The sequence below is a fragment of the Larus michahellis genome, chromosome 2 (assembly GCF_964199755.1).
Source record: "Larus michahellis chromosome 2, bLarMic1.1, whole genome shotgun sequence".
Classification (NCBI taxonomy): domain Eukaryota; kingdom Metazoa; phylum Chordata; class Aves; order Charadriiformes; family Laridae; genus Larus; species Larus michahellis.
Genome location: NC_133897.1, coordinates 99,487,417 through 99,513,433, shown reverse-complemented (window position 1 = coordinate 99,513,433; position 26,017 = coordinate 99,487,417). Strand labels below are relative to the sequence as shown.

Here is a 26,017-nt window from a genome sequence, read left to right as displayed (position 1 = left end):
CTGCAGCCTCACACCTGCATCTTTTTTTGTTCTGCTTGAAGGTAGCTGCGAGAACCAGAGCTGGGCCAGGCACTGTCTGTTCTGGGATTTTCCATTTTTGAAATGGCTGAAGAAATCTCCAACAGAAAGATAAGCGTGAAAAATAACATTTGGTTGCTAGCTCCTTCATAATATCTGAAACAGTACTTTATTTTGCCTCCGAAGTGCTACAGTTACCTCATTTTATTGAACAGGAATAATTACAGGAAACCTAACCGATTGTATGAGACATTTTTCTTTACCACTCCTCTTTTTAACATACCAGAAGCCAATTATATTAAATCTCAATACAGATATTTCAGAATATATAATCTGCAGGGAGTGCCATAATATCCACATGAAAAGTCCAGACTACCCTCTAAAATCTACAAGGGTAAATAAGCATAAAATCCAGTCAGATGCCTGAATTTCAGATTTCTTTGCCTATTGCTAGTTATAGCACTTTCAAAAACGTCGTGTTGGGTGGTGGGGTGGGGATCCCATGCTGTGCAGTATTCAATGTCTTTATGAGAAATGCAATGTTATTTCCACTGGGTACACGTTTTGGTGGGAACTGGCAGGGATTATGTCTGTTAATGATTCTCTTTGCATTTTTCAGGATAAGGCCTTAAGTAGAACATGGTTTGCGTGCAGGAAGCAGAAAGACTGCTCTCTCCAGGTCTCTGTGGATTGGAGGCTATGAAGCTGCCTCTTAAGCTAGAAGAAACAGGGACTGGTACAAGATGGGTAGGAGATAAAGCTGAGAAAGAGATGACAATAGGTGGTTTTAATATTGGGCTGGGCAGAACTACTTGCGTGGTTTTGCAGGATTCAACCTCAAAATCATTATTACCTCATTAATAACTGGTACAGAAAAAAAAAATCAGCATTCCTATAAAATGTACCATGCCACAAAAAACAGGGTACTTTATCAACATGTTGAAAGATTGGAATATCACACAGGAAGATCTGAAAACCCATGAAGGATCAGAGAAATATAAATGGGATAAACATTCGCAGTATGAAAAAAAGGGCCATTTGTTTGGGGTCCGACAGGAATGTCTGCTGAGACCAAAGAGGTTCCCACGGAAAACACCTGAGCAGGAGCTGGGGAATCCTGCCCGGCACAGCATGGTTGTGTGCAAAACATTACACAAGTAGGAGGTGAGGCTTTTCCAGCAGTGGTAGGGATATGTCAGGACGGTAACGAGGACAGGGGACTGTTAGCGCCATTAAATAAGACCTCGCGGGACTTCATTTGCAACCTGTCCACAATTAACACGCGCATTTAACATGAACTGTAACAGGAAAAAGGTAGAAGGGACTACTAGAGTCAGGAGAGCGGTTGGGGAATGCATCCTCTGAAACACTGAGGTTGGTCCCTTACTCTGGCAAAAGCAAGGGTGTGAGGGGATAAAACTGGTTTCTAAAAATACGTCTAAAAGCGGAATCCTCAGGGATGGAAAGGCAAGAATTATTTAAACTAATGGCCAGTGCTGGCACAGAAACAAAGCTGCATTAACTGTTCATGAATAAATTCAGGTGAGGAGTGAAAAGAAGGTGCCTAATTGTCAGAGAACGGAGGTTGTGGATCCGATATTAGGAAACAGAAAAAATTCTAACTAGTTGTTGATCATGCTGTGAAGTTGCAAGCCGCAAGACATACTGCTTATGTTAGAAGACAGCTGCATCTGATGACCCACAAGCTCTCTTCTAGTCCTGTTGCTCTAAATGTGAACAATCCCCATGGCTAAATAAAGGCACACGCTGACACTTCCCACCAATGCCAGCATCTCCCAGTGCTATGGGGAGATGTGGAGACTAACCTCGCCGACTTGGAGAAATAAGTACTCTTAAGAAAGGGATTCACATCCCTCTAGTTTAATCATCGATGGCAAGACGCAGCCCCTTTCTCCTGCTGCAGGTGGTTCAGTCCTTTAGGAGAATGCGAATTGCCTTCTGTAGGGGCCTCTGTCTTTCCAGAGAGGACAGGAGACGTAGGACTTTCAAAAGCAGAGGGAGCTAAAACCTCTCCTAGGTGACCAGGGTTCATGTTCTGTAGTCTGCTGTCTTTTCTGTGAGGTTTCCCATTACAGTGGTGACCATATCTAATTGTAGTTGGTCCATGAAACTTGAGGAGATCCCAGCACTCTGCGTACGCGTCTGCACAGAATGGTTATTCTACAGTAAATTGAGCTCTTGCCTCACTTACTCTTAGTGCCCTTATTTTAATTAATTTTAAAAGCCAAGCTTTAAATATGGTATTTGGTAATTGGTAATCATACAGTTTGTTTTTAAAATAAAAATTTTCCAGATAATGAGTTACACATTCCTTTTGACATATATAAAATTTACATCAATACCAAATGGAATCATATAAAAGCAGAGCTAAAAGTTAGGCAATTATTCTTTTCAAATCAAACCCACAATGGGACCAGAAATTTTCCAAGACATTTTTCCTACCATTAGTGCACATTACTAGAAGCAATTGCTTTTCCCTGAAGCCTCCAAAAAGCAAAAGAAATGATCAAACAGCTTGTAAATTGACCCATTATTTTTCTTCAGCGTTACTGCCAAAAGCATTTATAAAAATACAGCCACTTTCATTGCTATTAAATAGAACATTAAACAAATCATATTTAACATTAAAGCAAACATGAGAAAATTCAAACAGTGTTTGTATTTCAACTTGAAGAGCGAAAAAAACGTATTTTATTTGCTTACCTCTTCAAATTTTAGTGCAATCATAGAAAAAGCTTTAAAAATCGCATCTGTTGGGCCTGTTATTGTCACAATTCTCTCTGGACAGGAGCCTTCTGAAATATTGATTCGAGCACCACTCTGTCAAAAAGAACAAATATTTTTCAAATTTATACTTCCCAGGGAGCAAAATAAGTAGGATTAGGGATATAGTTTGGGAAGGAATATCATGTGGCATTTAATTCCCTCCACTACAACTGCAGCCCCAACATCATATAATTTCAGCATAAACTGATCACACTCCAAAAATTCATCTAACTGCGGGAAGCCGGATTCTGTCTGGGTAAATACTTATACAGCCTTCATCGTTGTGTGCAAGTAACGCCTCTGTAAATCAAAGTCGTGAATAATTGCATAATCAAGTCTTTCCCCTTCCCTCTTGCAGGGTTAACCTTAAGTAGGAACGGAGATGCAGAATTTCAGACAAGGTTGTTGTCTCCAGGGAGCACCAACATCTCTCAGGAAAGCTGCGCCTCCCTGGTTTGGAGACCCAAAGGCAGGGCTCGATCTATCTAGCGGGGGAATTGCTTCGCACTGTGGAGAAGGTGACTTATAGATGTGTCTCATGTGAAGGCAGTCAATTAATACGCAATGAAAAACCCTTTAAAGGAGTAGTGGTAGGACAGGCAACAGTAACGGTGTTATCTCCTTAAGGCAAGGACCCTGTTGGAAGGAGTTAGAAGCCATAGTCTTGGAAACAAGCCAGGATGGGTATACTTGGTCAGGTCTCGGGTATACTTAGTCCCCTTTATACCACTGTGGCAGTGCAGAGAAAACACCTAAGCCAGGTATAAATATATTTAAGAGGACCTTGGTGTAGATAATGATCAAATCCAGTTCAGGTAAGACCCACTCTATGCTTTCCCTGAGGTTTCAGGCACAGAAATGTGTTAATGCAAGTCATCAGAGCCTCAACACATCCACAGGCACTGACCTTCTCGAGGATCTGGGCCTGTAGCAAACATGAGATAATCTGGGTTGATTTGGCCCTTTGCCTTCAGGGTTGCCAGGAATCAGCCAACGTGCTGTGTGTCTGAGCCCTTATTCATGTGCTTACAGCTGCTCAACAGCAAGATATCCTATTTCTCCATGTGACAGCAACCAAACATAACAAGAAAAAAAGCCAACAACGCTACTGATCGGAAAATCTTGCTGCTACAGACTCGGCTGGCAGACATACTCAGTGTTCATAGATAAGGATGCTTCATCCCTGGAGGTGTTCAAGGCCAGGCTTTGAGCAGCCTGGTCTAGTGGGAGGTGTCCCTGCCCATGGCAGGGGGGTTGGAACTAGATGACCTTTAAGGTCCCTTACAACCCAAACCATTCTACAATTCTATGACAAGAAATGGCAGCAGGCACTTCTGACAGGCCAACCAGAGTAGGACTAGCACTCATCAAACATTAGCACTGGATCAGGAAGGAGATCAGGGCCCAGGGCTCCTTCATTCTGGTGGCAACCTCCGGCCGCAACCACCACACACAATGTCGGTGCTGTTGGGACTCAGCCCAGCAGAGAGCACACCAGGAGCCATGCCGGGCAGATCTGTCTGCGGCAGGCAGGCCTGCCTGCCCTACGGCCACCTTCACCCAAAGCACAGCTCTTCCTTTGAAACCAGAGCCATGGGAGCTTGTCTGAAAGATCGCTCCACCTTGGATCAGCGGCAACCAGCCTTCACAGATGTTATTCCTGCAATAGATGACCACTCAAAGCAGAGCTATAGCAATTAAAATGTTATGTGGTGGCCTCCATATTTGTGTAGGAAGTTAACAACTGCAGGGCGCAGAACCAAGGTTTTTTCTAAAGAAGTTGTCTCTGACTTACCCTCAATGACAGAACAAGACAAAGTTGCATTTAATTCCATAAAGATGGCATGCAACTTGCCACATCTGTCAGGAAAGTCAAAATAAAGTTTCATTTTGCTTTTAAAGAAGTACTGAAGAGGGTAGTCATTTATAGGAGGACCAAGTTATCATCATGTGGAGAGACAGCCTCTTATTCCTGTGCTGATATAAAGAAGCCTGGAGATAGCTTCCCTTCTGTGCAATTTATATCCAAAGATATCTGCCCATGATCATAATTAATAATTAAAATAAAATGTGTTTAATCAACTGGCAGGATTACTTAGTATATTGGAAACATTTTTTTCTTGTATCTTTTTTTAAGTACTTATGTGTGAAAACACGGGTGAAAGCTCTTATCATCAAAGAAGGAGCTCTGAACTCATTCCGCCTGACAATGAACTCCCTATTGTGTATATTTAAAGATGGATCTCAGCAATTTTCTTTACTACAAATACTTTGAGATTTCCCTGCCACAGACCTTCTATCAGTGAGTAAAACAACAAACCAGCTGACATAGTAATGTACTGCATATTTACCAGAACCAAATTGACTTTTCTTGAGGCATTCTCTATACGCTTTGCAATCCTTAAGTTTTAAAGAGTATAATTTGTCTTTCGACTTATGCTTTTAGCGCTTGCTTCAAAGGAGGAGAATCACACGGATCTCCAGGTATGATGTGCTGCCTTGCAGGACAAGTGTGGGTCTGCAACCCCCACCTGGGCACGATCCTCTGAAGACGGTGCAGCTTGCTCCGTGGCAGGGAAAGAGGCCTGCAGACACTGGGGAGACTGAGGTTTATGCAGTGCCATGTTTTAGTTAGCCTTTTTCTGTTTACAGCCTTTTCAAAGGATGTGAATGGCGGGTGTGCAGGTCTACCCCATCCACATCCTACGCACAGCTGCAAAACAATGAAAAGTTAAGGCTTTGCCAAGACATGGCAGAGGGATACTTTGGTTTATGCGAGTCTGGCGCCAGCTCCGCTGAAGCTTGTGTCTACCCTCAAACTTTACGCAGCCTCAGCCTAATGCTCGGTTTCAGATTTTGGAAGCTCTCTACCAAGAGGCCAAGCTACGCGCAGGACTGATCTTGGTATGCTAAAGTAAGAGACCGTGGTTTTAATGCACAGACTCATGCTGGCTGAGCTGTTCCTGAGACAAGGCAGCAGCAGGCATATTGCTATGGGAATGACAGGCTCCAGACTGCTGTGGCGATAAGGAGGTTATGCTAACAGCAGTGTTTAATTTAGGCCGGCGCATTTATACATCACCACTTGTAAAGAATGGTGATGTTAAACGAACTGCCCACTTGATGGCAGTGTCGGTCTGTACACGCTGAATTTCCCTGTTCTCGCAGCTGGAAAGAAAGGCAAGTAAAGACATCAAGGCTTGTCTTACCTCCTCCCTCATCTTCTTAACTGTTTCACCTTTCTGTTAAAGAAACAGAAAAAAAGTTAGCCTGGGCCGATGAAGCGAACTGATATACAATATTTTGACATGAAAATAAAGAGAGAAAGTAATTTCCTGACCTTTCCGATAATGCTTCCAACCTCCTGAAACAGAAAAAAAACGAAAAAGACATTGTGAATGATACGACTTGCTACCAAAGAGCATTTGCTCTGCTCCTATGCTATTTCACTATCACTTATTTCAAACCCGCAATGTGAAGCCTACCCCCCTTCCATTGCTGCTGTATACAAATATGCCATGTTAGATCCAAAGGGGTGGACTAAAAATGCAGCTTTGCAGCTTACTGATTGTGCAAGAAAAACACCTTTAACAGAAGCTGATCTCGCGGTTACAAATCAATCCTGCTACTATAAACACAGATAAACCCCTATCAGGGAATGAAAAGTTCAGAAATAATAGAACTGCACAACCTGCTAGAGAAAATGGCATATAATACAAGCATCAAAATAAGCGCTGATCTCTGAGGCAGGCATTTACCCTCTTTACACCATGTAATAGCTAGAGCTGAATTTCCATGCTACCGACTGTTATTGCGTAAACACCTGGTGGCCTGTCTTAATCTCCCTATTAAGCACTTACAGAATAATAATTGCTAATCACTTTTTAGGGATTTGGGAATTGCTACCGGGCTCCCACAACCGTCCATGAAGGGACAGAAAATACTAAGAAATGTCAGTATGAACATACCGCACGGGAACAATCTGGCAGTCCTGGCATCATCCCAAGGGTTAAAAACTCAGTGCATAAAACCAACAGGTAGCAAAAATGAAGCTAATAACTCTAAAATGAATAGTCTGGACACGTTACACAAATCATGAGGGTATGACATCAGACTGGACACCATCTGATGGAGAGGAGACCAGCTAAAGGAACACAAACTCCTCTTCTATACTCAGATTGTGAAATCTACTTCAATGGTTAAAGACCGTCTCACACGGCTCATCTGTCCCAGACATAGGACATACAGTTCCCCTGCCCCGCCTCCCCCAGTCTATACACTTAAGTCTGACCCATTCTGAAACACAGCACGAAGAGTAAGATTTAAGAAATTGTTCTCCATTGCTCTATCCAATGATGGATTCATGATAAAGTGGTACTAACTTCCCCTGCAGTAGAGGACTACTTAGAGTGACTTTGAGAGAGCTATTTCTCACCAGGATGTTATTTGTAAGCTCGTAATATGAAGCTGTTTGTGCTTGCAACTCCCCACATCCTGCTCACAATATATAAAGACTTCTCATCGAGAAGAAGACCTATCTCAATGAAGAATGTTGGCACATGGTTCCTTTGCATAATCTGCAAGTCTGCAGGTAACACCTGACTTGGGGGAACAGTCAATACACTGCTGGACAAGGCTGCTATTTGGAGTCACCCCGACAGGCTGGAGAAGCGGGCTGAGGGAAACCTCAGGGAGTACAACAAAGGCAAATGAAAAGCCCCATGTCTGGGATGGAACAAGCCCATACGGCAGGACAAGCTGGGCAAAAACTTGTTACATACAAACTGGCTTTGCAGAAAAAGTCCTGAGAGTCCCAATGCACAACTCCAACATGAGTACACGAGTGCATCAGCAGTGCATCCCTGATCAACCCAACGCTGGGCTCTATTAGTAAGAGCGTAGCCAGCAGGACGGGGCTAATGATCCTCACCTTCTCCTTGTGTTTGTCAGTCCATGCCTGGATGATCATGTCCTGTTTTGGGCTTCTAGTACAAGACAGACAAGGACACACTGAAGTGAATCCAATGCAGGGCCACCAAGATGGTCAGGGGACCAGAGCACAGCGCATAACGAGGAGAGGCTGAGAGAACTGCGTTTGTTCACCCTTAGGAAGGGAAGACTTGGGGGGATCTTATTGTGGTGTACAATAAGGAAAGCAAGTTGCAACATCAAATTCCTACTCAATATGAGGAAAAAATTTTTTACCATGGGTATGGCTGGACATTGGAACCAGGGAAGCTGTGGAGCCTCCATCCTTGAAGGTGTCCAAACCCGGTCTGGACAAGGCCCTGAGTAACCTGCTCTAATGGGATGTGCTTGATTCAGGAAACCAGACTGGAGACCTTTGGGGGTTCCTCCCAACCTCCATTGGTCTGTGATTCCTCAAGCACAGCCTTATACCCACTGAAGTCAATGCCTAACTAGCCACAAAGTTCCTCAACCCAGTGAGGCCCTTTCTCAAGTTTATTTTCAAACTTCACTTTTTCTGTTTCCCATTTCCTGTTTTTATTTCCCTTCCTACCCCTCTTCCAAGATGGGATTCTGCTCTCTTGTACATCCTGACCAGAGAACAGATATTGTCCAGACAGGCATAGCAAATCTTCCAGAGGCATCTTCTTTGCAAACTTATAGTTCTGCTGGCTGATGTACAGTAGACCTTTACACGTCACACAGCTGTGCGACTGCTCTTGCTAAAGCTCCCTGTGTCCATCTGGGATGGCGAGACCTCTGTACATCTGCACATACAATGCAAAGAAGCAGCTCTGTGAGAAGAGGAATGAATAAAGTGAACTCGCTGCAGTTTTGTGTCTTGTGACCAAATTATCCTGTGTCTCTTAATATGTGGGTTTGGGTCACGCCTTTTCCCATGGCTGAGACAGCCTGTGGCTGAGACGTGCTGTGCAGGCTCTCTAATGAGGTGCAGCTTTTTTGTTAGCAGCGACACAAATTTGGGACACCCATTCCACAAAATTTTTAAGATGTTACTTTTTGCTTTGTATTATCACTGTAACTTTGCCAACCTGCCTGTAACTGTTGAATGGGATTAAACAACACAGGGAGTAAGACTCTCGATGATGATAAGCCTTGGGAACCCCTTGTGTCCAGTAGTTCCTATCTGCTCACTCAGCACATTCAGCAGTTTTGCCTTGAAAACTTTTTCCATTCTTCTCAGTCGCAGCTTTCAGAAATATTTTTTTTCATAAAAGAGATTCTTAGGAGGTAGAAGGACCTTTTGCTATGGGTGAGCATATTGTGTTTCAATTGCTATGGGCAAGCAATCTTATTTCAGTCTGTGGTATAATTCCAGTTGTTGTATATCTGAAGTTTCATTAGAAGCTGTAGGTCTGGTCGTGAACCTGCAGGGCTCCACCGGTATACACTTAGTATGAAATCTGTCCCAATCCATTTGATCATCCTGGGTCTTAATGACAGATGCCGTTCTTTCAGAAATGTATGGATGGGTCATGGCTAATAAGTACAAAGTTGTCTTCTCCGGAAATACGAAAAGATACTTTTGCTTTGGAAACAGAAAAGCAATATACCGTTCGTCGCCTTAGGAAAAAAGACGGTCTATTTCAAACAAGGAAATCGGGAGTATTTAAACAAGCAACATATCGCATAAAATATTAGGATTCTCAAGCTGCTTGAGACCGAAGTCTATGGGATTTTTGCTACTGATTTCAGTGAGGACAGGAATTCTACCTGACAGATCATCACCTTGTTATTACCAAAGAGTACAAGCTGCTGAAGAACTGAGCAAATGAGCAGTGTGAATCCCACTGAGAAAAAATATTTCAACGATACTGGTGACCAGTTCCTTGGAACATGCTAGGAAATGTCACTGTAATTCTATGGAGTACTTCAAATGTTCCCCTCCTCAAAGGGTGAATTTAAAGCTTATTCTGTAAGGAGGCAAACATCCTCCAGGAGTTTCGAAATATCCAAGCAAACGCCACCTCCACCCCTGCACTGGGAGCTGTGATTCTGCTTGGAAATGTGAGGGAAGGGCTCAAGGCGAGAGACAGAAACATTAACTTCACATGGATATTCCTAATTTTTCTAGAATTTTTGATCCATACCAATTACTAAAAAAAAAAAAGAATAAATCTAGAATGGTTCTAAATGGGTCACTTTTTTGGCACCTTAGCTGTTTCTAGGAAAGCTCCTGTAAGTACTGGTGACAACACATCATGTCTTTAATTATGATGAGAAACCTACTTCTGCCATGGATTAAATCAGAAGATTCTTCACGCCTCATTCTCCAATGAGAATGAGCCAAACTACCAACGCTACTTCCTCAAACCTTTAATGTTTCTTTATACAATACAATATTTGTTTCATATAGATTCTTATATCACCCTAAATTACATTTAGTGCTTAATGAGATACCTAACATAATTTTCACGACACTCCAGTTTTACCAGTATTTCTTGCCAAGGTTACTTTGAGGGCTTTATCTTCTTCAGAAAACGTTTCTGAATCTGCCAGGGACCAAACTGTGCTGTAGTCAACTGCATAAGCCTGAAAGGATGGGATGTCTGTCACCTACATCAGTTCATTAAAAGTTAGGAGTCTAGTGCAAGCCAGGCACACAGCTTCCTCTGCGGCCCAGGGAGAGAGATAATGGGGGATGTTTTGTTCCTAAAAGAGGAGGGAAGAAGCGTGCTCCCGAGGGTTTCCGCTTTCTCCATCTACAGCAGAAGAAGCCTAGACTGACACTAAGGTACCTGAAATTTGGTGAGAGGAATCCTACGGTTGATGTCAAATTCAGCCTCAGTGTAGGTCAGACAGGAGTCTGATTTAGCTATTCTCACAAATAATTGCCTTCTAGAATATACTAATACCTCTTGAACTATTGGCTCTTTTCCAGCGCTCAGGAATATAAGCTAAAGGTAAGTATTTATGATCAATTTCACATTGATTTATTGACTAAACATCTACACGTAAACACAGTGAGAAAATAAGTTATATGATAACAATTACTGGGTTCATATAATCACACTTCAACAGATGATCGAAAAGCAGTGCACAAAAAAAAGAAGTTATAAATGGGGGAACTAAAGCTCAGAGGGAGGAAAAACAAGTCCAAGGCAACCCAACAGACTGATGCCAGAGCTAAAAGTACTACCCAAGCTCCTCGGCCTCAACATATAAACACCTGCCTGTCAAGAAGCAGATATGCCACGGCAACTGTGCTGGATAAATAGGATGCCTCCTAAAAGCTGCAAGTTTGTGCGTGCCTACATCCACTGATACATATGCATACACACACACACACACACTTATATATTTGTGTGCAAAGTCAACACATACATACAGGCACCAAAGAGACAGAGATGAACTTCCCTTTGAGAAATGACAGCAATTTGGGGTGTCTATCTTGAGATTCATCAAAGGGTCCTGAGTTTCAGCTTGCGCAGAGTACCCAGCCCAGGTAATGCCTTCCAAAGGCCATATCTCCAGGTGACAGTATCTCAAGCAGGACAGTCTCACACTTGGGCTCCAACAGGATCATTTTGGAAAACCCCAGAAAAATTTGAAATTTACATACTGACTTCCGATAGCCCGAAAATAAATCTTGAGTTGGTTTATGTCTATGATTCTCTTTAGTACGTAATTTCTAATAAAGCAGATAAAATAACAACAGGTGAACCTCACCAACAAGCACTGGAAGACTGCTCAGTATCAATAAAGTATATTTCTAGCCAACCACCCAATTAATTGCAGATAACTTGAGAAAAGGCAATGGTAAAAACAGGGGATGCTTTCTTTCAGGCTGAAATGCAGCATCTAATATTATTTCCATATGTCATTCACATGAATGGGGTGAGTTTTACTCTTAATGAACACTTGGTGAGCAGTGGGCCCACCACAAAGCAGAAAGCCATTTGTGCACTTTTTTGCACCATCTGCGGTGAGGGCAAAGCAGCACCAGCAGAACAAAAGGTGGCAGCAGAGAAGTCTGCAAGCCAAGGCATTTGTAGGGGTCTTGATGGTGGGAATGACAACACAAAGATATAAAATAGGCTGTAGGAGAAAGCTATTTCCTCATCAATTATCTGGTGTGCCTTTTGAATAACAAGAGAAAGAAATTAGTCATGTTGAGAAAACAAGAGGCGTAACAAACCTTGGTATAAAGATTAACCTTCAATCTGTAAACATAACATGTGAAATTCCATAATTTTTCTAAGTGCGAGGCTAATTTAATAATTACCGTAACCCAGGAAATCAAAACAAAATGGCTAGCTATTCCAAGACCATATAAAAGCACAGGCCTTACTCTATTACCATGGGGCATGCAGCTTCTATTATCAGTGCTACAGGGCAAATGGAACACCAACCTCACAGGAGCTCTGAGATAAAGCCACGTCCAGAAGGAAAGCCCTTTTAAGAAATAATATAAGAATATATACTTTCACCCCAAAGCATCTGACAAAACACAGGCCACACCTTAAAGCCTGCAGTTCATTCAGGCAATGCTTTGATTGCATACATCTACCTGCTTTCTACGAGCAAGGATAAGGTAGAACCAGCAGGACTGGACTCTGCAAACAAAAAAAGCCTGCTAGAAAAACATTGAAAGAAAAGAAATACAGCTTTCCATGGTGGGGAAGCACATCCGTCATGAGACAAGGAAGGATCCTGGCAACAGCAAACAACATCTGCGCTGAAAAAGTTTTCTAGACCAGCAGCAGTTGTCTTTCTCCCATCCGTGAAGAGGCATAACACAACTCAACTCTCTCTCTCTTTGCCTTGTTCTGAGGATAGAGTTGCCGATACTTGCACAAGATCATGAAGACGCTTGCACGGCAGACCCCAGGAACATGTTGCATGAAGATGTTCTGAACAATGTGTTTGCATGGAGCACGCGGGGCATCAGCATTTTTCAAAGGCTGGCACAAAAGCCTTAGTCAGTTTTGGGAAACATGATGTAACGTGTCTACCTCAGGGAACAAGCATCTGCCTTCGATAAACTGAGAGTCTGATTTGTGTTCTGGGATTATGTGGGATTAGCCTCACTGACCCGGGAGATCTCATGTTCCTAGGTGATGCTTCAGTAGGCACTGTCTGATGCTAACAGCCCTAATTTAGTAAGGCACTGCAGTCCAAGCCCTTACTGAGACAGATCTCAGCACACTGTTTCCTCACGCTTCAACCAATGTGACCGTGTATGAGGAAACCTTCAAATTACGGTCTTTCTGATGGAGATGTCAGTGTTATGAATCTTCCACAGGTCCATCTACCATTTTTTGGGCAGCTGTGCCAATGGGCATTTCTCATTTGCTTTTTGATAGCAGATGGGTAACCAATTTACATTCAATGCTACACCAAACCTCCCAGCCTTCCCCCAAAAAACCAAACTGAAAACCGTTTCTGTCCCTTCACTTGTCCCTCTGCCTGTGATGCTGAAGCAGCAGCACTGAGTAGGGCACGTGCCTTCTGCAACCTCAGCTCATTACAGCTGTTGACCGATGGGGAGATTCTGTTTGACAGAAGTGGGAAAATTCAGCTATGGAGATGATTGTTTTTGAGGACACACAGTGCTCAGGGGCTGGGGGAAATGGACTTCTGTTCTTTCCGTTGATTTTTTTAGGTTAGTGAGAAACTCTCAGCTGTTACTACAAACACACTAAGAGGAGATCCATCTTGTGTTGCGTATTTGCACACAGAGCTTTGTTCCGTGACTAGAGCTCTTAGGTACCACAGTAATGCAAACAAACAAAACAAGAACTATAATAGCAATAGGCAGGACAGTCAATCCTCATAATACCCTGACAGTGTTCGTGGAAACTAGAAAGAACAGAACAAACATTGGCTAGGCTGGCATTTTACGGCTTGGATTAAATTACTGACAAGGTGATTCTTAAAGCTACTTTGTTGTATTCTACATTTTAATAAGTAAAAAATAAACAAATGGGGAAGGAGAAGGGCACTACCTTCAAGACGGGGGAAAATTATTTCTGTGCCTGCTTCACAGTCTTTCAGGGGGTAATTAAGCGGGCACAAAAAAGTGGCCACGAAGAAAAATCCCTGATGCTAAAACTATATTACCTACATTGATGAAAATGGCAATTTTATTTATTTTTTATTCTGTCTATATTTGAACTGTTAAGTGTGTCAAGTCTAAATTTTCTTTCTTTTTCTTGTAAAAAATTCTATATATAGCATCGTAAAATAATCACCAACATGTCTGAAAGTCACCACTGAAGCTGGATGTAAGTCCGCTGTAACCAGTCCTTCCAGTGCCACAAGGCAGCCACTGATCCTGCTGAAACCATCGGGAGATAAGAGTTCCTCAGAGCATCTAAAATTATGCTGTGATTACTGTAAGTTTAGTGCCTAAAAATCAAGGCACTCATAGGGTTTTGTCCAAACCTGAACATTTGACTGCAGGTACATTTTTCTAATTCACTGCTGCTGAAATGATGAGAAACGTATCATTGAGCAAACGGTATCAGGGAAGGAAAAGCTTCGCTCAGTCATCATATCTTTCTTCCATCAATGCAGGTTATACATTCTACATAGTACGTGTGCTGCTCTTCCCCAGACATGTTTAAAATCTGCTTAGGAGACTTCCAGAACCTCATAAAAATCTCAATACCAGGAATTTCTTTTGGGATTCCCTTATCAGGATTTATTTTCAAAAATATATTTTGTCCTCTTATTTCCAGTCACAAGCACTTGTATCATTCAAAATAACGACAGTCAATTGCACTCGTATTTATGCTCTCCAGGTGTTTACGAGAATGTCTGAAGAAAGGTAGACACAGTCTCCTCAGCATCCTAAAACTTGGTTATTTTTCTGCAAATTCCCCCTCTGCTCAGTCTTCAACATCACTCACACGCGTGGCGCCTGCTGCTAAGCAGACAACCGCAGGTGTGATTTTGCCAGAAGAACAGTAAGGTAATTACCGTCTTTGCCCCACCGCGCACCAACGCTATACATCCAAAATTGCGTATGCTTTTGCTGCAATAGCTTGTCTTTCCAACCCCAGCATATCCCAACTGTGCCACTCTCTAGACGCTGCCACATCTGATGCCTTTCAGCGTTTTATGCTTTCCAGATTTCCTTCTCTCACTGAACATGTATCTTCTAAATTACCTTCTAAAGTTAATTGCCTCAACTCTCCAATTTACACCTCTCAGTATTTGGCAAGAGTCCTACATCCCTGCCAGTTTTCCCTTCCCTCCTCCATCCTACCTGCAAATTATTTCCTTGTTCTTCCTAACCGTCTGACTTTATTAAGCTATTTTGTTTTCTATTTCTGAACTCCTTCCCCTTTCTCTAAAAGACTCCTTAGACTTGAATATGTTAATATATTCTACTTCGGTTTCTTGCCGACTTCACTGCACCCAATATGGTTTAATCGGTGGACACCTTCATGCGATTCCTTTGGAAATGATGCATTTTTTTCTTCTTCAGGCTTGTACTGGTGGAAGGAAGCAGAGAAGCTTGTGCCACCACTATGAGGTGGAGACCAAAGTGGATTCGTGACCCTGCTGCCCTTTCCATGCTGGCACATTTGAACATTTTCTCCTGTTCCACCTCACAGACCCAACTTTTAAATCTCCACTAAGCTGCTATCCTGAAATTTAACATCTTTCTACCGGCACAGTCTCTTTACCATCCGCACCTAAAATTAACCTTTAATGGTGAGTCTCTAGGGTCTTAATCAGCCTGTTAACACTGGCTGTGTACAAATCCAAACCAGTCCAAAATCATGTAATCGTTGTCCAGTATAGTCAAAGTAGGTGCTTTTTCAAGAGTTATTTATTTCTGGGCATGAACTGACCAGGACAAGAACAAGAGCACTGCAGATGTCAAGCACTAAGGTATGTTGGCAGATACCTGTGGGAAAGGTTATGATTTTTCACAATCTTACAATCTCATTACCTGTGGCAGTAAGCAAGAAAAAAACCCAGCCACAAGTCATAGGAATAAAAAATTCAGCAAAAAGTAAGCAAGGAACAGTAAGAGAGAAACATCGAGCTCCATCAAAGACCCTAGAACATGCAGATAGCCAAAGGAAGTTTGATTTTGACAAAAAATAAAAAAAGAACAAAAAGTGAAATGCGCATTTCTTTTGGAGCCTGAGCTCTGCCTGTCCTTACAGAGGGCTCTGATAGCTGGGGACTGTTTGCCCATGAATGCGCACACACAGTCAATTTGTGTTCCTTAAGCCCTTCAAAAATGTGGATCTAATCTGGGTAAATGCTGCCACTTTTGCCTTCGCTGGAAGCAGAAATCTTGCAATCCCTGGAATATTCTACTCCTGCCCAGAAATTATACTTCTAAAGTAGACAAAGGTAATAAAATATCCGTACCCATTCACGCCTCTGCCCTACACTGTGATTTTGCTTATTTTACTTCAAGAAACAGCAGGAATTAGATGGAAACCACAGAAGTAGGGCAATGTAAACAGCCCCAGCCCATATTCCCTGTTTTTCTCTACTGAAATGCATGAAACGGCTTTATTCCTTAATGTGGTGCATCTTTCTCGTTAATAAAAGATGAAAATGCATCTCTGCATTATTTAATATACTCTACATATCCAACTCCTGCACATGCTTAAAAAAGGCCCTTCCGTTCCTGCCCTCTCCAGAGCAGCATTCAGGTAACTCAGTCAACAAACGTCCTGGGCAGCAGAGGCTGCAGTGCCACTGCAGCTTTATGGGATGTATTTATTTTTCTCTGACTTGTCCTTAAAAACCTCCAGTGACGAATGCTGCGGCATACTCAGGTAGCTTCCTCCCCTCCTCACAGATCTGCCTAAGTTTTTCCTAATTTTGCTCTTAAAATTCCCTGCAAACAGAGGCAGTTGCTTCTCTGTGGATGTGAAGAACATCTGAGCACGGCCCTTGTAGCATATTTCCTAACACCTACCCTCTAATTCATCACAGGAAAGTATGTGAAATGCTCTGTGTTGCTCCTGGTTACTCTCTCTTCAGGGCTGTCACACCATCATAACTTTTTACTGAGGTAACACGGTGCAAGATGAAAATCAAGCCCGTCGTCTTACACCATCACACACCCTCTGAAATCCTGGCTCAGGAGAACACCTTTCATATCAGGCCCCGGCAACATTGACCCTGAGGTTAACCTCTTATAGCTCACAGTGGTTAGCCTTTTTCCTGCTTCCACAGATCAAAAAGTTGTTGCCCTCCCTTAATATCATATTCTCTGCCCTGAGAGAATCGAGGCTGTGCCTTGCCTTGTTGTCAGCCAGCTGCTCCCAAATCTTCCTGTGCTGCGGAGGAGTGGCTGAGCTGGTCCTCCAAGTGGCCATCCCAGACTCTTTGACAGGAGGCTCTTCGGTAGGGCTGAGCCCTGCAGGAGCTCAGCTGGACCTACAGCCCCTCTCTCCCCAAAGCAAGATACAGCAAAGGAGCTGATGAGAGGTGTCCTACCTGCAGGGAGGCACTGGCCCTGGGTTCCTGCGGAGCTCAGGACTGTTCCCATCCATTCTTTTGTCACCAGGCACTAATGTTGGCTTTGGTTTTTGCTACTTGTTTTGTTTGTTGTTGTTGATGATGCTTTTTTTATTCCCTACCCTCTCACGGAGGTCTGCCTGTTCATACATATCCTGATTTTTCTGTCTGCAGGTACAGAATTTAGCTTAATTGCATAATTAAGATGCCCATCCTTGACTTAAAGCCCTTATACAAATCACACGAAACATACACACTGAAAATTTCCTAAGTCTGCAGGACTTACAGACAAGATAACTAAGCATGGTAGCCCAAGTTACGGACTTTCAATCAAAATGAACGTAAATATCACAAAGCACATAGACCTCCTCTAGGCAAAGGTACACTGGAAATAAAAGTTTAGAGACAGAGTTAAGGTTAGTGGGGATAGACCCTCATAGTTCCATGAAACACATTCATAAATAAATAAATAACTTTAAAATGATCTTACTCTAAAATTATCTAACTGAATCCGGTTTGCCACTGTTATTTTTAAAAACAACCTTTTAATTCCCCTCTTCTCTTTCAAGTTATGATCAGTTATTTACAGCCCAAGCTCTGCTTCAGTTAATTGTTTTGTCTAGAAATACTAATTAGAGATCAGCAGTTTCCACTGATGTCAATAACACAACAAATCTTAAGGAAGAGCCTAGAAACGTGTTTCTTCTTCTTTTTCAGGGGCACGTGCAGCTTTCAGAGTGACCGTCTCACACTGAGTTCGTATTGACTCAGATATCCTTCATTCCTCTATATTAGCATTTCTAATTCACAGAAGTAACATGAAAGAAACCGTAAGGGTCTGACTTTTATCACCAAAATAAATTCTGATTTAATGTACTCTTTGCAATACCTAGGCACAATAGGATACATGATTAGAGCATAGCAGAGTTAACTGTATACCCATTGTGCCTTGTTAACTGAGGATGCATGGTACACTCACACTTAAAATTTGAACTTTGTAGCTTTTATGGGTTTAATTTAGACCCTTGGGGCTACATATGCATTGAAGATTGGACATATAACATCCATTACTGTTAAAAGTGGTTGCACACAGAGTCATCGATGTTTAACACAGAAAATTAGCTTTTTCTAATTTCATTTCTGATTACTTATCTTTTGTTTCAAAAAACCACTAGCCCACAATTTAACTGAAATGTCCTGAAAATGATAAATACTTGATTTTTGCTTTAATGGCACGATTCTGAAAGAAGCACAGCAAAGCACACCTAGCACATGGGAATTTGTTGGAGACCAGTAGGACTACTTGCACCCACCAGGAAAAGGATGTGTTTCAACCACTTTTCTGGACTGGGACCAGAACCCAGTAGAATCAATCCCTAAGACCTAATTTTCAGTGCCGACACGTGCACAGATTTTAGGTGGGTTTGGTAAGAGAGACTGTTATTAAATTTGTTTGACAGATCCCTATTTATGATGCACATATTACATACCAGATGCCTGCCTGAAGCTGAATATTTCAGGGGGAAAGAAACCAAACAAAATAGTTGGATCGTTTATGAGAAAATACATAATTTGATGTAGCATAATGCAACTTTTGAGTTTTTTAATTTGCAAACTTAAACTGTACCCCCTCATACTTCTCATTATGCTGCTGGAGCACCTATGCTATGAGGACAGGCTGAGAGAGCTGGGGCTGTTCAGCCTAGAGAAGAGAAGGCTCCAGAGAGACCTTACAGCAGCCTTCCAGTACCTAAAGGGCGCCTACAGGAGAGATGGGGAGGGACTCTTTATCAGGGAGTGCAGTGATAGGTCAAGGGGTAATGGCTTCAAACTGAAAGAGGGGAGATTTAGACTGGATATCAGGAAGAAATTCTTTACTGTGAGGGTGGTGAGACACTGGAACAGGTTGCCCAGGGAAGTTGTGGATGCCCCATCCCTGGAAGTGTTCAAGGCCAGGCTGGATGGGGCTTTGAGCAGCCTGGTCTAGCGGGAGGTGTCCCTGCCCAGGGCAAGGGGGTTGGGACTAGATGATCTTTAAGGTCCCTTCTAACCTGAACCATTCTGTGATTCTGTGATTCTTAGCCACCTCATCAGTAAAACACAGTGTGCTCCTTCTTGTGCTATGGGTATATCATATGGGTGTTCATGCCACAGGTTGAAAGCATGCGCTGTTTTATAGTGTAAATGCATTTTTAGCTATTAAATTAAATTTAAGGAGTAAAAATACTTTTTAGATTTATGTATACAAATTTGATCTCCAGAGTTATATATAGATATTCACTGTCTGTTGTTAAGAAAGAGCCAACCCCATCTCCTTTACGTAACATCCATTCATTAAGCCTAAAAATGCCTGGTGCTGCCCGATGAAGATAATACAAACAAACCTATGAAACGTGCTTTTTAATTTAAAGCCCATTTTGTGATCTGGCAACGTGAAATAAACAGCTATCAGACTGTTAAGGCTGACAATACTGAATTGGCACTTTGTCCATGGCACAGATTTCACACTTATCTGCATGCTTAAGTGCTGCGCTGGCCAGAAACGAAATGACAGTCAGCCTTCCACAACAAACCCACAGGGGATCTGGATGAATGCTTGGTATACCAGGGGGTTCGCTCTAATAAGATGCTACATCGGACTAACGAAGAACCATCCCATTTGCGTTCAACAGAAATAGACAGTAATTCTGTGGCAATTATTTCACATATGTCAATGTTCTGGTATCTTAAAAAATAAAACCCTGCAAAATCTGGTAAGCAAAGAGAGAGGCAAGCCGTACGCAGGTCAGCCTTACTCAAGGGCCTGCCAAATTTGGCTGACGATCAATGAAAGAACTCTTTTTTGGCCTCTGGATCTGCCCAAAAGGGGTTTGTTACAAGCAGGGTTTGTGCCAATGAACTTGGGCTGCAGCGCAAACTTAAGTACGATGCCTCGAAAGGCAGGGGGTGATTTTTCGGTGGTGGCAATGGTGCTTTTGACTCAAGTCGGAGGAGTGTGACTCAATGCCACTGTCAGGCTGCGACGGTAACTGCACACTCGCGCGATACACAGGCAACTGCTGGGGCAACAGAAAATGCTTCACCTTGCCATGCATGAGAAGGCGTATGGTAAGCGTGACATTGAGACCTCCTTCAGTCACTTTTGTGTCCTTCGTGTTCATCCTGGCCTTGTATCTTCAATACTTGAAAGCAGCTTCGTTTTTCTTTTTTTTTTTCCTCTTTTTTCTTTTCACTCAATCAACCTACGAAGACAGAAAAAAAGAAAAAGTACCATTGAGTGGCTTAAGCTACTCTGAACTGAGAATATCATGTTGTACAAACCAATTAACATTCCTCCCTTTGATTTTCTGGACTACAGTTTAGTGCTGAAAAGGCTCCTTTGATTATTATCCCTCCCCAACCAACTCTTTAGCCCTTCACCAATTACAAATAAACTCCCTTTTGAAACCTTAAAAATTCTTTTAACATCCTGTAACCTCAAAGCTGAAAGTACAGAACACTAGAGAGTGAAATACAATGTTTTCTTCTAAACAACACTTTCTGTTAAACCTTGCAGGATGTATATACCATATATATATATATATATATATGCATTTTTACATATGCCTGGTGCTGTTTTCATTTCTCTCCCTGTTACTACCTCTTTCTTTTTTTTTTTTTAACTCTTGCAGAAGAGATATTTTTGTTTTCTCTCCAGCAAGAGAGAAATTAATTCTGAGCCTAAATACTGATCCCTGCCAGCAGCAGCGGATGACACATTATCAAAGACATCTGAGTAACGAAGAGCCACTTGCTGCTGTAAATCTGGGCACTGTCTGACTTTGTTTTTGTCTACCAGGCCCAGAGGTGGCTCAGTCCCTCAAAGGCCAAAGCTGTGCTTCAGCCCTAAGTAGAAGGAAGATTTTTCTTAATTCCTAATGACAAATTGCAGATTTTCAGTCATTTACAATGCCATAAATACCCTAAAATATTCATGAAAGCTCCAAGGGCTGGCTTTGAAGGGATAAACAAGATGCATTATGAGTTTATTAATGCAAAGATATTTATCAGTACAAACAAAACTGGGGGCAGGAATGAATATTACCAAAGGCAGGCAAATTCCACAGTAGAAAAGGCTTAGAGAGTCCATATTTGATTTTGTCCTTTTCAGGCCTATCTTATAGAGCATAAAAACCTTAAACAGACATCAGACCCCTCCGTAACCATCTTTTATTAATGACAACCCTATGAGCTTTGCATCTTGGAGCTTCCCAAAACTTGGGCTAGCTTGGGCACTGGCTAATGATCACCCCCAGTGACAACCATTTTGTGGCTCCGGGTGCACAGCAGTGTCCCACCAGGGTGGCAGGCTGTTGTCCCCTTGTGGAGACTGCTCAGGCATGGGTCTGAACTACTGGAGGGACCTACGAGACCACTCCCCTGAAAACGCAGGCAGTAGCATCACGCAGACTGTTTTACCAACTGGTTAAACTCTGTCTTAAGAGCCACTAAGCACTGACATACTAGACTAAAGTAAACCCCATCTTAGCTGAGCATGTTACCTGTCGGAGAAGTCAACAGCAATGCTTAAAGAAAGAGCACAAGACACATGCATGGAGCCATCCCTGATACACCACGTGAGCTGCCGGCAATCAGTGATTCAGGGTCTTCTAAGAGACGGCACCCAGACCAGCATTCGCAATAGCCATTGGTGGACCAGCCCTCCATTAATTGGTCTAATCCCTTCTTGAATCCATATTTCTAGTGTTCAAAAGTTCTGGTCTTACAGATTCATTATTAGTGTGGGGGAAAAGTGCTCCACTTTATCTGTTTTAAACCTGCTGATTGTCATGTTCCCTTGTGAGACAATTTTCCCTCTGTGTATTACGTGAAGACCACCCCAGAAAGTCACTCCTCTGACGGCTGATGCTTCTTATTTCAGCCTGAGCCTGCAAGTGGCCAAGCCATTCCTGATGGTGTTGCCACTGGGAAATACACTGGAAGATGAGAGTTTTCTCTCAAGTCTCTGCAGGAGTACTTAGGACCACAGAGAGCTTCTGTGCCTCTGGTGACTGCAAGAACAGGAGGCAGACATGCTTGAGGAGTAGAGGCAAAGAGGGAGGAAGAGTAACTTAAACTCCTCCTTCCTAAAATTCACGAGTCATGACCACAGAGCAGCTCCCATCTACCTGCTCCACTGGCAGGGCTGACCCTTCCTAACCCAGCATGGGCTTAGCGTATTTCATACCCTATGCTCTCTCACCCAGACCACAGCCACTGAAATAAATCCCTTATATTCCACATCTCTAGGCTTACCACCCATCTTACACATCACCTATCGGCATGGAAAAAAGCAGAAGAGAAGTAAGGTGCCTGGATGAGAAGGCAGAGACAGAAGCAGCCTGGCCATGCCTCTGACGCACCATGCCTGCAAGAGGGTGAGAGGAAAATGTCCCAAGGCAGCCAGTAGGAAATAAGAGAGGAAGACACTGGGTTGTATTCTGCTTCTTTAAGGTTAGACCGGGATTCACAGCAAAATCTGCAAGTGGGTGACCATAAGAGTCTCCTCTGACAAGTGCAGAGGGAGGAGCAGACGAGGAGACTGTGGTTGTTCCCAGGCTAAGGAAGGGAATGGTCCCATGTCGCTCACCTGCTTCTTGCTGCTTGCTGAGGGAAATGCTCTGGCTCTGACAGCTCAAGCAGTTTCTGCTCAGCTTGGCCAAAAAACTCCACCCCAAAATGCCAAACAGGAGCACTTTGGTACATAAACACTGAAATACATCTTGGCATTCTGGACTTTATGGGAGCAATACTGTCCATCTGAGATCTCCATAAACCCATGGTAGCTTAGGGTTGGAAGATTTCACATAACGGATGCATTTCAAGTAGAAGTAAGGTATTTAAGACCTTCTGTGGACCAAAATTTAATGATGAAGGTACAGCTATGTTTCTACTGAAAGGTATTCCCATATGGGAAAAATCATCCCAGACTAGACAGAGATTTACAGTTGCCATGGCCTTTTACTGCTGTTATGCTACAGCAATATGCTCACTTTGGGAAAAATTTTGGAGGAAAGCCTTTTCCCAGATAACAAACCAACCCCCTCCCAAGCCTGACCTTTTCCAGATAAAACCCGAAAAAAAACCCCCTGTATTTTTAGCTAACGTCTTTTGAGTTCTTTTTAAAAACAGAGGTTAAAAATAAGGTTCCACTGCAGATATTGTTAAAAATATCACTGCCATCTATTTTTTTTTTTTGTAGGATTTTGTCTTTGCCCCTCCTCCCAGCAAGCTCAAACTCTGGCACTTGGTACCGAGAAGCAGAACAGATGTCTGGGGGAGGGCTGAGAGCGTGTGTGCCTGCAAGGAGTTAGGCAGCTGTGTGAAGTACAAAGGGAATGAATTAAAAAAGGCAACCTCACATGATAAGGAAGAATACGTGAACGCTATACATATGCCATGAAGACAGAAGAGTTTTTACTACGCCAGGGCATTTACAACCGCCTCAGTTGTCCTGAGAGTCCATGTATTCTGGTAAAACATTGATGGCTACTAACTACAGGGCTATTAATTACCTGAGTATTTCAGTTTTAAAGACAGAGTTAAAGACAGATTAAAATAAAATGCTTTGTTGTACTTTTTTAATAACTGTATTATTTTTTAATAATTATAGCAATGTTTTCCTCAGGCATCATCACAAATGTGCTGGTCTAGATCTCTGTGTGCATGGAGATGTCAGATCACGGCACGAGAATGGTTTCCTCTACAAAGCCTCCTACCAGCTAGCAATACAGACATCTATTTATAAACCTACTGCTGTAATATACGAGCACCTCATGAATATTTAATCAGAAAAATAATTTCCCCCTCTTTTGCAAAATCAGCATTTTGAACAACTTCCTATGTTCCTGGCTTCTGGGTGCCTCTCTGAGCAAACAGAAGGCTCAATGCATAAGGCTTTCCTTTCCCAAGCTCTGCGTGACGAGGTCCCACGGCTAATCTGGGGGCTGGGGGAGCCGACTCTCAGACTATGAAAAAAAATTCCATGCGTCACGCTTTTCCTGATGCCAGAGGAAAGTCAGGGGACTCCACAGGTGAGCAGACAGTATAGCAGTGGCATGGCTGAATGTTAATGTTTTATGCACTTTAGTCTGCCTTAAACAGAGAACTGGCAGCGACAGGAGGACAGCTGGACAACATCTTCCCTCTGACCTCGGGACTCAGGACCAGAATGCACAAAATCCAACATCCAGGGCTCTGCAGCTCCTGGTAACAAGAAAGAAAAGTCATGCCCAGGGAACAAAGGAAAGTAGATCACATCAGATAGGTCCCAGCAAACATCAGATCTTTGCCTCCTGTGGGGCTGAATGTGAACTTTTGAAGACACTTCCACTGCTGTTTATCATGTAAAAAGTGAAAATTTCTCTTGAGGTAGAAAGATGCATCCAAAGGCATTAAAAAAAAAACCTTTTGAAAACTCCATTAAACGGACACATAGTCTTATGCAGATGCCTTTTATCTGCAAGCGTGTGTTTCTATACATTTTCAATATTAGCTATCCCAGGTTGGTATAAAATGGCATGTCCTATATGCTCACTATTCACTACATAAGAACCATCAATTTTCTAACATGCCTTTTCAGTAATTGTTGGTAGATTAAGCGACCCAAACAACAAGCGGCTAAGCCATGTGTTCATCAGACTGCTGCAAAGAACAGCACAGTTCCTTAAGGATTTAACTGAATTAATATAAGCTGCAAGATAACTATACAGCCAAAAGGCAGCGACACAACCCATGGAGGTTAGGATTCCACGTGGCCGAAGGGGTAATGTGAGATGGCTGCCTGAAGCCTGAGACATGAAAAGTCAACCTGATCCCCTGTCTTCCTACCCCTCCAGCCTACCAATCCTCTCCCAAGAAAAGAAGCAGACCACTGCAGAGAATATGGCTACGCAGTGCTGAAATATATATATATATATATATATATATATGTATAAAAGGTTTAAACCTCTAAGGTGACCACTTCAGGCATGCAGGATAAGAAAGCCTTTGACTCCACAGCAAGCAGGGATGCCAAAGATGAATAAAACTAACATAGTACCAAGGCAGACATCAGGCAATTGATCTCTGAGTTTAAAGCCACAATAAATTATTTGACAGCTGTGAATCTGCCGAGAAACCTACTCATCTGGAAGATCCAGAGGAATGAGAGGGAGGAGGGAGGGAGAGAGAGAGAATGTGCGTGGGGTGAAACGGGACAGAGCTGCACAGTCAGAGATGTGCTGTAAGGGAAAGAGATGCAGAGAGGAGAGAAGGAGAAAGGCAGGGAGAAAGAGCGAGCTTCAGATGGCTGATACTGAGAATAATGTGAGAAGAATCAATGTGGAAATAAGGACCGTCTGAAAACGTTCCAAGAGGAAGCCTGCTCTGGTATGTGAAATCTTGATCGTTATGGTTGTTAAATCTGAGCTTGTCGGGAAAGATGAAACTGGTCAGAGCACGCAGCACAGCATTCCCTGTGCTTGAGCCTCAAAAAGGACTCTTGAACCTAATAATGGTGCTTCATCACCATCAACAGAAAGATGTAATTACGAAGAAAGCAAGGAAGAATCTACAGATAAAATTCAAAAGAACAAATTCCAGTTGTTTCGCTGGAAGAATATTTTTTTTTTTTATAATAAAGAAAAAGGAATGGGGGAAATTACAGTGACATTCATCAGAAGCCATGTCTAATTTAAATGAGGACACTTAAACTCAGTCATCTAGTTCCCATGCATCTGTAGGTTTAGAAAAAGAAAACTTC

At 42.6% G+C, this 26,017-nt stretch overlaps 1 protein-coding gene across 36 annotated transcripts in view; it reads right to left on the bottom strand.

The window, feature by feature from the left end:
• The window catches only part of LOC141739324 (poly(rC)-binding protein 3-like), a 539,898-nt gene that overhangs the window by 47,508 nt on the left and 466,373 nt on the right, over positions 1 to 26,017 (bottom strand). For 19 of the 36 annotated variants that reach the window (XM_074576357.1, XM_074576359.1, XM_074576355.1 and 16 more), the window contains 4 exons: positions 20,319 to 20,477; positions 6,146 to 6,169; positions 6,015 to 6,047; positions 2,743 to 2,859 (listed from right to left, as the gene is read on the bottom strand). In XM_074576357.1, coding sequence (XP_074432458.1) covers positions 2,743 to 2,859; positions 6,015 to 6,047; positions 6,146 to 6,169; positions 20,319 to 20,396 — 252 coding nt within the window. In that variant the 5' untranslated portion in view covers positions 20,397 to 20,477. Of the gene's footprint in view, positions 1 to 2,742; positions 2,860 to 6,014; positions 6,048 to 6,145; positions 6,170 to 20,304; positions 20,478 to 26,017 lie in introns of all 36 variants that reach the window. The other 17 variants (XM_074576386.1, XM_074576388.1, XM_074576387.1 and 14 more) reach the window with 1 other exon arrangement.